This window comes from Alosa sapidissima, chromosome 22 (assembly GCF_018492685.1).
Source record: "Alosa sapidissima isolate fAloSap1 chromosome 22, fAloSap1.pri, whole genome shotgun sequence".
NCBI classification, from domain to species: domain Eukaryota; kingdom Metazoa; phylum Chordata; class Actinopteri; order Clupeiformes; family Clupeidae; genus Alosa; species Alosa sapidissima.
The window spans coordinates 25342474-25356002 of NC_055978.1; the positions used below are offsets into that span (position 1 = coordinate 25342474).

The 13529-nt window shown below is 43.7% G+C and overlaps 1 protein-coding gene across 5 annotated transcripts; it reads right to left on the reverse strand.

Annotated features, from left to right (window-relative positions):
* Positions 1–13529, reverse strand: pkp2 (plakophilin 2). 5 transcript variants are annotated; one of them, XM_042079169.1, is made up of 13 exons: positions 13206–13529; positions 12805–12881; positions 9446–10149; positions 9175–9313; positions 8718–8925; positions 8122–8299; positions 5389–5506; positions 5043–5204; positions 4711–4884; positions 2883–3039; positions 2583–2775; positions 2245–2332; positions 1–738 (listed from the first exon to the last, which is right to left on the reverse strand). In XM_042079169.1, the coding sequence occupies exons 1-13, from the start codon at positions 13405–13407 to the stop codon at positions 673–675; spliced, it is 2466 nt and encodes an 821-aa protein (XP_041935103.1). In that variant the 5' UTR covers positions 13408–13529; the 3' UTR covers positions 1–672. The 5 variants fall into 5 exon arrangements, with proteins under 5 accessions (XP_041935103.1, XP_041935100.1, XP_041935101.1 ...); XM_042079166.1 differs by having other exon boundaries at positions 3–738; positions 4711–4887; XM_042079167.1 differs by having other exon boundaries at positions 3–738; positions 4711–4887; positions 12805–12877; positions 13202–13529.

Sequence of the window (13529 nt, forward strand, 5' to 3'; positions counted from 1 at the left end):
CTGTCAAATAGAAATTCCATAACCATTTGCATTGTTACCATATTCAAACAATCTTTAATTAAATACAGACAAAATTACAAAACTATTCATTGCTGGCAAAACAAACACAAGAAATGTTAAGACGTGCATTGCAAAAAGGATAAATCTGAATCCACAAAAGTCACTATAATATTCAGTGAATCATTGGAAAGGGAGTCTTCATCACTGCCGATGTACGTTTATCCTTTATATTCAGCAACAAAACTAGTGAGTTTTTTGAAAACTTCTGAGTGAGAGTCAGTGTTTGTGACTACCTCTGAATATACACTTTTCTACTTCCTCTATGTGCTACATCACATAGTCCACTCTGAAAGGGACACTCCTCCTAATGGAGGACAGGTCAGTGGAGTGCCAGTCCCCAGGTGCTTTGAAACCAGAGCCGTGCACCCGGTGCAAATCCTGCAGAGTCGAACAACCCCACCCAGGCTTCGCTGTGCCACTTTATCTAATGAGGTGGAAAAAAGTGCCACACCCTTTCTGTTTGAGCATTCAGGTGAGACAGCCTCTCACCGGAACCGGTCACACCTTTGTCATGCGTGATGAGGTCATAATGGAACCGGTCACACCTTTGTCATGCGTGATGAGGTCATAATGGAATCACCCGCATCTCCATCCTGCTCCCCATGAATCCCCTCAGTCACGTGCGGGCTGCGCCTTCAGAGTCCGGCTGTTGATGAAGTCAGATTTTCGATATCCAGCCTGCCAGTCAGACAACAGAGAAGTTATGTATGATATATGCAGTATTAAGATTAATATACATTCTACACATTAGAGGCAAGCATGCATGCACATGATTCTACCAGAATACACAGTATTTATAAACACAAAAATACCTCATAAAGAGATAAATATTTTTTAACAAAAACACATCGGCCACAATAATTGGCACTCCTGTATGTAATACCTTGTTAAAGGTGCTATAAGCGATGTTGGGCAATGTCACTTCTGTTGACATTCAAACAAAACAGAGCTAGCTCGCTACTCCCTCTCCCTCCCTCCAGTGCAATTAAATTCCCCTAAAAGCGCATCTCGTCGGTTATTGGCTGGAACACTGTTTGTTATGTTTCGTGGTGCAGGTTGCACAAGTTTGTTTTTGTTGCCGTTAGCGGAGCATGGGCTGTCTACAGAGATCGCGTTTTTTTACAGTGTGTTCAGGGGACAGACAGCTAGCGGATAGTGAGGAGATGTTTTCTGTATTTAACCAAAAATGTTTTAGCCTAAAAAACGTGTGGCATCGCTTACAGCACCTTTAAGCCACCCTTTGCCTTTAAAACAGGTCGTAATATTCTTCTATGATACCCCCATAAAGTTGGAGAATACAAAGCAAGGGATTTGAGATCATTCCTCTTGACAAAATCTCTCCAGATCGTCCAGATTACTAGGTCCTCACTTCCTCTTTGACTCACCCCACTGTTTTTCTATGGAGTTTAGATCAGGGGACTGAGATGGCAATGGCGGAAGCTTAATTTTGTGCTCAGTAAATCAATTTTGTTTTGATCTGGACACATGTTTTGTTTTATTGACCTGATGAATGATGCAATTATGACCCACCTTTAGCATCTTGGCAGAAATTGAAAATGTTTTTTCTTGGAATTAATGATACCATGCACCGTAATAAGGTTCCCAAGGCCTTTGGAATAAAATCAGCCCCATAGTATCACTCTCCACCATAATTCTCATCAGGCATGGGGTTCTTTTCAGTATAGCCATTCTCTCTTACCATCCTTCTAACTGTGTGTGGGGGCAAAATAAACATGGGCCTTTGTCCAAAAAAAGTTAGTCACATTTCCAGTTTATTAGAACTATTTAGTTGTAAATAAGGGCGTTTTCAACCAAGTAGCTAGTTTTTATAGCCATTCCTTGACTTGTCAACACACTTTCCTTTTATTTACATTTAGTGAATTCTCTTGTCTTTCCTATGTTGGAAAATGACTAGGGGATTTAACCTCTGTGTCACTTTATTCTCATACCTATGTGAAAAAGAAAGTCATGAAATACTGCTGAAAGTACTGCTGATTAACTTAAAGAAGTTGAATAAAAATGGAAAAATGCTTCTGTTACATTTTGTATGTAGGATTGTCTAGGGCTGCCAAAAATCGTGGCCAATGTTTATGATGATGTTTGCGTGTATATATATACACACAAACAGCTACTAGCTCTGATCAAGGTATTTTTATATACCAGTGTCTAGGGTAACAGTCTCACCTTTTTGTAGGCTCCACGGAGTTCAACTTGGTTCCACATAGTGTGCAGCAGAACCCCAGCTGTTTGGGCAGCACGGGTGGGTCCATACCTAGTGGGTCCATATATAGAAGACGATAGACATTTACATATAGCTGGTTAAGGCTAAGTTATTCCGTCAACACTAAAGACAGCTGTGCAAAATCATGTCAAAGCTAGATAGTGTGACAGCTTAGCCATTGGCCATTACAATCACCCTGACACTGCTTGGCAAAAGTAAATAGTAATCAGTGATGGTGAAATTTCTAGAAATTCCATAAAAAATCCACGTTTGGGAATGGTGTGTGACAGGAGAGACGCACCCGTTGTCCCTTGTGCTGATGCTGATGATCTTGGGCAGTGCCCCATGGTTGACCACGGCACGGGCGCTCTGCGTGTCGGCCTGGCACAGGTTGATGAGGATGTGGCACAAAGAAACGGTGACGTCCATCGGGAGGTCGGTGCCCATGTCCGAGCTGGGCAGCATGGCCAGCAGTTCAGGCAACACTTGTTTGACTGGGGGGGGGGGGGGGCACATGAATGGGAGCCATATCAGCACCACTGGATTTCAACAACGGACAGCTACGCAGACAATATGTCACGTGACTGGATACAGGACTCACTGATTTCACTGTGGTGCTCTCGGAAGCGAGACAGGTTCCTCAGGAGGGACGCGGTGGTCTTCTTGATGTCCATCTCACCGTCCTCCAGCAGCGTCTTCAGCTGGGACAGACCCCCTTCCTTCTGCACTACAACGTGAGCGAGTGACTCTGCTATCTGCTGGTACAATCCCAAGAGCAACAGCTCAAATCAAAGGCATTTACGGCACTTTCAAACACTTTTCATATGCAGAATTATTTGAGACATTACTTATAGACCTACTGAACAATTATCCTCTTGTGTAATTGATAGAGGAACAAGTGCATTGGGATTGCTTTCAGAATGCCAAACATGGGCACTGTTGATAAACGGAAAATAACTGGCTCTTTCACCTTGCTCCTCAGTTTCCATAGACAAATACCCCTTCTACCAAGCTCCGCCCCCACCCCACTCATTCTTTTTTCTCCTTCCTTCTGGTGAGCCTCACCTACATACTCAAAACCTCCTACCCACTCCCTCTCACCTACATACTCAAAACCTCCTACCCACTCCCTCTCACCTACATACTCAAAACCTCATACCCACTCCCTCTCTACATACTCAAAACCTCATACCCACTCCCTCTCACCTACATACTCAAAACCTCATACCCACTCCCTCTCACCTACATACTCAAAACCTCATACCCACTCCCTCTCACCTACATACTCAAAACCTCATACCCACTCCCTCTCTACATACTCAAAACCTCATACCCACTCCCTCTCTACATACTCAAAACCTCATACCCACTCCCTCTCACCTACATACTCAAAACCTCATACCCACTCCCACTCCCTCTCACCTACATACTCAAAACCTCATACCCACTCCCTCTCACCTACATACTCAAAACCTCATACCCACTCCCTCTCACCTACATACTCAAAACCTCATACCCACTCCCTCTCACCTACTGTACATACTCAAAACCTCATACCCACTCCCTCTCTACATACTCAAAACCTCATACCCACTCCCTCTCACCTACATACTCAAAACCTCATACCCACTCCCTCTCACCTACATACTCAAAACCTCATACCCACTCCCTCTCTACATACTCAAAACCTCATACCCACTCCCTCTCACCTACATACTCAAAACCTCATACCCACTCCCTCTCACCTACTGTACATACTCAAAACCTCATACCCACTCCCTCTCACCTACATACTCAAAACCTCATACCCACTCCCTCTCACCTACATACTCAAAACCTCATACCCACTCCCTCTCACCTACTGTACATACTCAAAACCTCATACCCACTCCCTCTCACCTACATACTCAAAACCTCATACCCACTCCCTCTCACCTACATACTCAAAACCTCATACCCACTCCCTCTCTACATACTCAAAACCTCATACCCACTCCCTCTCACCTACATACTCAAAACCTCATACCCACTCCCTCTCACCTACATACTCAAAACCTCATATCCACTCCCTCTCATATCTATGGCACAGTACCACGACTCACAATTCATGCACACACACACACACGCACACTCACTGTAAACTGTCCCATGTAGCCTTTTTTCAAATACTGTCTTTATATATTTTATGTTTTTTGTGTTCACAAGCTGTCTATAATTTCAAATAGTGTTTGTATACTGTATGTTACATGACTTTTTACACTTAGTTGGGTTATGTAAGGTTTGTGTTTTTTTTGTAAATATTTGTATAACACCTATGGCAAAACTTAATAAAAAAAAATAATAAAAAAACCTCCAAACTAGACTCTAGTGCTCTCTGCTTCTCGAGAGTTCCTCGAGCCTTTTTAATGAATTGGAGGGCTTGACCATACCGCTCCATTCCCAGCGGTCAGGTTCTGCAGGGCTCCCACCGACGCCTCCTGCGTGCACTGGCGGCTGCTGCGGGCGATGAGTGACAGGTACATGCGTGTGGTGATGGCGCTCCAGAGCCACTCGGCCCCGCTGGGGTTGGACTTGTCTTCCAGCAGGGGGCGCTGGTGCTCCTGCTGCTGAAAAGGAACATTGAGGCACATAACAGGTCAAACACCACAACAACACCCCGAGACAATCTCTATACAAGAGCATGTTTGAAATGCTAAAAAGAGCTTTGGGCTTTTTCCTAGAACAGTGAGTAGTATTTTAGGGGTAAGGCACAGCTGTTTACCTCTACAATCTCAACACTCCTGCCTGGGAAACAGCCTGGGGTTTTGGTCTTGATCGTGGCGGCGTCTCGCATCGTGTAAAGGTCTCCGGCGTACCTCAGTGGGAGCTCAGCCTCCAGTTGGTAGGAGAGGTTGTGCAGAATGCACACGCAATTCTCTGTTGTCTGGTCACACGAATACCAGTTCAGTAAGGGAGTCAATATCAGAAGTAGTATTTCATAAACATGAAGCAGTCAAATGACAGCACGAGTCTAATCAAAGGCATATGAAAATCCCAGACATCACAAAGCTACTCAGCCAATGCATGTGAGGCAGGATGTGGAAAGGTGCAGATGTGTATGTTAAGACCTTGTCATCGGGCTGGTAGTCAGCGATGGTCCCTCGTACGTAGTAGATCAGAGCATCGATGAGGCCAGTTCTCTCTCGCATGACTTTACGGCCATCAGGGCCCGATGAGCTGAGGTTGCTGGAGACGTGAGAAACACATGAAGTCAAACGTCAAGTGACTAATAAAAAAATAAAAAACACACAATTTCATATTGCTAGCAGTACTTATGGAAATAAAAACAGGATCAGGAATTGTGCCCTAGTTAGTAATAATAATACAAAAATATATGAAAGTTACAAGAAAATAATATCAATGCTCAGTACTCAGAGACAAATCTCAAAATGTTTTGTAATATTTTATTTCCACTCCTCTACACCGCTCGCTACATCAAACATTGAGGTCGGACTGGGAAAGGTGATGCAGCAGTAACAGCAAGAGGTGGTGAGTGGGTGGACAGCCCTTAATGTTTTGAAACACCCAATACATACTGGCATCATTATCATTATGGGATACATAGGGCAGAATAACAGTAGGTGTCGTCATGCTTGGAGCATGTTAGGAGGGGAACAACACTATTTAACCCTTTCTGGCTTGTTGGGTTCATTGCTTCTGCGTGAAAACTGAAGTTGAATCAACTTTTGACGGAAGATACTTCTAAGCTATGAAAATGATGACCTGACATTGCACAACCTGTGGATCGTTCTTAAGCATGGTACTTAAATGCTAACTCCAGCACATGCACATAAACTCCAGGGGGTAACAAGTAACATCGACATCACATACATGTATGAGATCTTACATTCTCCTCCTCGCCTGAGCTGGATAGAAGTGATTTTGGCACTGGGCCCATCCTGTTCTAAACCCCCCACTGTAACATGCTAGTTGAACAAAGGTATGACCTCATTCTAAGTCCGGACAAAGCCAGGACAAAAGCAGCATTCTGGGGATGCCATTATCACCCTCTGTACTGCTTCAGCACCATCAGCCTACGGCATCAGCATTCACCCACTGACTGACTTTCAGAGTCTTCTAGGCTCCAGTCGGGCCCCTCAGTAGCAACTCTATGATCGTTTATTACATAACTTCCTAATCCATCACAATGTTACCATGCGGTTAGAATCCAACGCCCATCAAATATTCTATTCTAATCTCAGCAACACCAGCCAGCCACTAAAAAGTGCCCATAATCTATGTGGTCAAGGGTCAGTCTTGTAATAAAATCACCTCTGACTCCAACATCCCAACGTGCCTGAAAATAATCTCGTTATCTGGAGGCTGGAGACCTTATCTGGAGGCTCATCCAGACTCTCCTCCTGACAGTCCTAATCGCTATCATGGAAGAAGGAGTGGTAGCTTTAGCAACCACATAGCATAGCTATTCCATTGACTTAAAGAAAAATAACTACTTTAAAATCAGGACATCACAGATGCTGTGGGAACTGTGTGCTACTTTAAAGAAGACGAAAGCCAAAGCTGCTTACTATTAAAGGGAAACCTGAAATCTCAATAAAAAAGGACATTCCTCTACTGAATGTTTTTATGGAATTAGAGCCAATAGTCATCCTCGACTGAAAGTAACAGATAAGAGCACTGCTAGTGTTCCATTTCAGTCCTAAACCAAAGGGGTACTGAACAAGCAAACAAACGGACAGGACCCTATTAATGATTACATCAGCCAGGGCAGACACAGTCGGAATACTGAGTAGCCTCTAAGCAATCGCTCTTCAGGTAAATAAAAGGGTGTGTGTCTAAAAACATTGGCTCCTGAGACTTCTGAAACCGATACGGAAGTAAATTATTCAGGTCCCGGCAGTGTTGCTAGGACAACAGGTCTTGTTACTACAGGGCAGGTTTTGTTTGTGGCTGGGACAGACTAGGCTAAGTGCCAGATTTCCGCAAAGGACTCCTCTCACTGTTTGATCAGCTTGTTTGGGTGTGTCTCCCTACACAGGGTTGGGCTGGGAGGTAAGCCTGCTGGTGCTGCGTGGTGCGATGTCGTAAACCGGTAGTGATTTACACACACTTTATATTAACAATTTATCCTAAGGCCTCTGTTTTCTTTCAGTGCACTCCTGAGATCACTACATTGTAAAAGGACTCTGGCTCAAAGGAGTCTCAAACATAATACATAATCGACAGTTTCGAAAAAGGAAGATCCCTTTACCACAACCCGACACGCCTCTTACACAATACAGCAAATATGAATAGGAAATGATTCATCAAAAGAATCACAGAATATGTGAGGGGAGGTATTAGTTGCTTTCATCTGTCAAAATAAGTTATCATATACTTTTTTAGTAATCCAGAAATGTAATTCAGTGTGTCATCTGTGCTACTTTTTGTTTGTGGCATTCATGTAATCATCTTTGATAGGGTTGATCCTCAACTGCATATTCAGAAGCTTTGAGGGACACAGCCCACTTACTCAACCTCATGATAAATATCACACAGAGATGAAACATTGTGTGAGAGGGTAGGACCCACATCTAGACACGTCGAGACAAACGGACACCTCATCTCCAAACATAAAATGCACGGTGAACTGCAGCTGACCGAAAAAGGGCATGAACATGTCAAACTGGCCCTGATCTGATATCTTACAAAACAAAGTAAAATAAAATGATCTGCTCATAATCAAATGCCTACATATGGTTCCATTCAAATACTACAGCGAAACTGGGCAGCCCATTTGTATGGGCTAATGCAAATACAAATGCTGCAACAAATGGTCATCTTCTCTTGGTCTGACCTACCGTAAGCAGCCTGTGGTGTTGTAGAAGACCTCTGCATCAGCCAAGAGGTCCTCTTTGGGATTTTCTCCTTCGTTGATGCCGGAGCACGGCACCATCACAGACTCTGTGAGAGTGGTCAGGGCCTCTCGGAGAAGATACTCCTTCAGTTGGTCGTGGGAGGACAGGTTCCATAACAGTCCTGGAAAGACACGATGAGTCAACAATTACTAGGAATGCAGCGTGATGAGACATCAACACACAATAAGACCAAATATGACCAATATGATCAAACTCAGATGACACAATAAGACAATATGACCAAACTCAGGAGAAACCCATTTGGTAGCATTTACTGCAACTAAAGGCAGTCTTTCTGGGGCAGCTCAGGGTTATGTGTCTTGCTCAGGGGCACAATGTTTACAGCTCTGGGACTGAGCTAATGGCCCTCCACTGATTCATGACCCTCCACTGATTTAATTGGAAACCCAGATCCTTAACCACTAGACCATTGTTGGTATTGTCAAATACGTCATTTAATGTAATATCAATTGGAAAATTCCAAATTCATCTGATTTGCGGTTGACCAAGGTCACTGCCCACACAAACCTCAATCTCACCTGTGAGTTGTCTTCGGGTGTCTGTGTCTCTGCTTGTTGTGAGCAGGCTCAGGATGGCCGGTACACCCTCGCAGTCCCTCACCTCCATCTTGTTCTGGTTGCTCTCGTAGACGATGTTCCGCAGAGCCCCGGAAGCAGCGTGCTCCAGCTCCTCACTGTCACTTTGCAGAAGGGCAAGCAGCTTCTGGATGCCATGCAAGTAAGAGACCTACAGAAAGGCCCACATTTAGTACTTAATTATATAGCTATTACATAACAGCAAAGAATAAGAGGTAGCTAAACAATTTCCTTTTTTGTAGGATAAACTCACAAAACCTTAATATGCACTATTTACCACGACCTTGCTATTTACTAGTATAACTACTATTTACTATTTTTTATGTACTGTAGTAGTAACTTCTTTTTACTTTGTAATTATACTATCAGAGACAGAGACAGAGCTGTCTTATTGTGTTACCTTCTTCTTGGCCTCAGCACTGTTGAAACAGTGCTGTTGCAAGAAGGAGGCGGCAGAAACTTGCACATCCACGTCGTCCTGTGCCAGAAGGCTGATGGCTTTCTCCACAGTCATCGCAGTGCCCTGCCCCTCAGCTTTCCTAAGAAGCATGATGTGGGAGACATGAGACATAACAACACATTCCTGCCTCTGCCAATTTCACATATTCCTACACACGGTGAATCATTCGTGAAATGACTACTATACTCTCTATGTCAACAAAATAGCTAACCGTTCGGTGACTGCTGTCTGCTGAGCCTGTTGTCCAACTACAGCCTTTTTCACGCTGGTATCCAGCTCCATGCTGACCACAGAGCCTGGGCAGGACTCGCGCCTCTCCCCATCCGTCCGGTGGCTGTCCCTCCTCACTGTCACCTGGTTCAGCCAGGCCAGGCTGCCTGTGTCCTGGCCGCCCACCCCAGACTGCCCCTCAGATGGTCCCCCTGTCTGCCACCCTAGCTGCCCCCCGGTCTGCCTGTGTGTCCCATACGAGCCCATGGCCACCCGCTGGGCCTCTGTGCTCCTGTAGGGGGTGCTGTGCACCAGGAAGTCCTCCCGGGGCACCGCAGGTCTGGGCCGGGGCCTGGGCTGGGACAGGGGCTGGTTGGCCGGCCGGTTCACGGCTCCATGGATGGTGCTGTACAAGCGGGTCCCGCGGACGACCTCGGAGTGGGCGTAGCGGTGGGAGGGCGGCGCCAGCGTCCGGGGGCTCTGCTCCATGACAGAGGGACGCGCAGCGGGCATGGTGAAGGAGCCGTTTACCCAGCTGGTGTCCTGGCTGTGGCGCTGTGCCCTCTGACCCAGATGTGCCCGCAAGAGGACAGGGCTGGCGTCTGGAGTCACGTCCACGCGCTGCATAGGACTCTTGACGCCCACCTTCCAGCTGAAGGTGTTGCCACCATCATAAGTGACGAGTCGGCCGTGAGAAGGATTACGCTGTAATAGTGGAAGAATACTTTATGAACACTCATCTGCACCATGCCTGATCATAGTTATAACTCACTCCAACATTATGGACACAACACAGTTTCCACTCTTAATACATAATGCATATCAGTAGCTTCACCATGCTGCTTTATTTCCACACTGAATCAATAATACATATGAGTGAAAAAACATAATGTATGACCTTTGTATTCAATTTGAAAGGCATGTAAAACTACACAACAATTAAGTCAAAAGTCCTCATACAGAGCATAATTCATATTCTAGCATATAACAGATATAAACAGGGGTCTGAGAATTAACTACAGAAAATACCACTGCACATAGAAAAGCACTGCTAATGTTTATTCAAATGATGCTAAGCTGTGATTTATTTGACATAACTTGGAATTCAAGAAAAATGGATGGCTGTAAACAATGGTTTTGTTTCCTGCTGTTCTTATCAGAACCCTTCTTTTATTGTTATTCTCCAGCTACTGGGTTTTTTTCCACCATTTGCATACACAAATATATACAAAACGCCATGAGACAATGACAAAGGAAAAACCAGTGTGGGACTGACATTTCCATCGTGGTGAGCCGATATGAACCTAAGGGCACACTGATCCCGACATGGAACAGATCTGTATAGAGGAAGGCCATGAGGTTGTACTACAAACACCACATTTATATTACAGGCTGACAACCTTGCATTCCTCGCATGTTTTCCCTGCAGACGCAAAGACTCGAGGACAGAGCTATATTTAACATTTAACTGGCTATCTTCCTACATGCAATATAAAACACGTGGACGCATACACAACACTTACAGCAGATGCCTAGAGCCATTTCTGTTTTAAAAGGAGACAGAAAGAGCTGTTGATATGTGAATAGATAATGAATCAATGTCAGTGACCAGCTTGTATAGGCAAGGTTTACATTGGACATGCACAGTGGAACTATACAGTGGATCAAATCTACACTCCCAAAGTTTAAAGAGATCTGATGGATGGCACACAACATCATTTTTTCTATATTGTGTTGAAATAGAAAGTGTTTGCTCTGTGCCTGCATTCCCATTTCTCTTGGTTACTGGACATGATGGAGCATGTGTGATCTGAATGGGGCACTGTGCTTTATGGGGCAATGTGTGTGCATGAGTCCTAATTGTTCTGAAATGTTTGAAAACCAAACAAAATTCCTCTCTGGCCAGGTCCATTACGGAGCACCCATTACAAGGGTTAAGAAATATCAGAAGTCTTTCCACTCCTGTTATTTGACCAACACAACTGATAACACACCATGTTAAGTACATGGAGAGAATGGGTTGGCAATGCTGGCCACTGAGAATTACTGGGACTTGGTTCTGCCCATACTTGCCAGGTAGAAAGTTGTTTTAAACAAGGAATATTGCATTCACTTCCTCATTGATGAACTACTGTGCTTAAGTAAAGTATCCATTATATCATTACCGCTGTATTTGTATGTACTGTATGTTACCCTCTGGCCATATTATTTGAACACCATCGACATTATTATTAATCATTCACAATTGTATCTTTCAGTCAGACCAAATAAGACAACCAAATTAGCTTGTGTTTTATGAGGGTAGAAAACAGTAAGTAATGTTGTAAACCATTCACTATTCATGACTCCAATCCTGTCATTACACTTATCCTCTCACTAGTCTCAATCTTCCACAGCACTGCTAGGTTTCTGGGGGCAGGCCACTACACTACCACTGGGCTAGACCACTACAAAAAAGTTCCAGCATATCTCAAATATTTGCTCTCTCAGCACAGGCATTGTAGAACTGATTATATAATTGTGCAGTCCCTTTTAAGTGGCACACAGCCTTTCTTTTGACTATATCTTAGCTTGGTTCCAGGACCTCATTGAAAGAGCTCTAGATTCAGATGAAAATGATACAAATAGATAGATGTCCACCATCTGTCCCTAAGTTTCAGTGTTAATTTTCAATAGTTTCAATAGTTTTCAGTGTCAATGCCAATGTCAATGCATTGCTTATCTCCCTCTGTACGTGATAATATTGTTGTAGATCTAACTTAAATTAGAACTAACTTAAAAGAATTGTTGTGAATTTGATCTCTTTTTAAAAACACTGACGTGTCAATTGGCTATAGGCCTTACAAACGGTCCTCTTCTTCCTCCTTTTATACATTGTTTTATGTTCGGTTAAATCTTTTGTTGTTGAGAGATATCTATTTTATTTCTATATTTTTGATTTGCCTTCATGTTTTGTACCTCCAAATTTGGAGAATATATGCACAAGATTGATAGAGTATGCTTTTTGTTAATAATAGTAGTATTACAGTAGTAATAATGTCTCGAAAACATTCTCACTATGCACATGGACCTCCAGAGAGCATCCATGTCTCCCATTATGATGAAGGACATGAGATTACTTTCAGATATCTTCAGTATCTGGTGCTAAATAGAACACTGGTGTGCTATTTCAACTGGATGCTTGAAGAGTCTGTTTCCCAAAATGACTCAAGCAAATCAGAATGTGGCACATAATAACAGGTCCACGACAAACACTTTCCCAATCTTTCATCAGCATCAAAGTGAATTGCTATATCGCTCATAAGGCTATATTATTACAGAGTTGTAGGAAGGCGTGTTGATGCAATGTGTCAGACTTACGTTCAGGTGAAAGGAGTGTCCATTTGTCATCCCATAGCTTGATAAGCTCTTACTGCTGCTGGTCACACGAGGGCTGCCTGAGAAGTGATACAAATGTAAACAGCCTCTACATCTAACCCATCTGTTTTGACTGGTCAAGTGTCAAACTTGGTTTGTTGACCAATTAATTCACCAGAAACCAAATTGAAAACCGCTTAGGCTATGCCATTGGTAGCCTGTTTGTTTGACAAACTATCTGAGCAAAAGTCAGAACAATGATCCAATGCTTAGACTATCTAACAAAACCTGTCAGACAGGGAATCACAGACGAACACAAGTCTTCTTTTAAACACGAGTTATTTGCCCTCAATGTCTGAAACTTTACAGGAATGAGTAGCCTAAGCATAATTGTCAAAACCTACTGTAGGATGATAGCCTTCCTTTGCGAGCGAGGGTATGTTGCACTTGCTGCTGAACTCGTAGGCTCCGTTCAGATAACAAATGTCTAGATGTCGTAATTTTCTCTTCTGTAGGCACTACCAAACTTGTGTCATTGGCTTCTGAGGACAGCAATATTTCCTGTATGGGTAACACGGACTTAATGAAATGCGGTTCTAAAGCCATTTCACCCTCTTTCAAAGTTCCAGATGCTTCCGGCGCTAACAAAAGACAACGATACACTCACCACCACCTCTTCAGGTGGAGAGAGAAAGACAGGTGTTCCTGGCTTGCGGCACTGCTGGCTG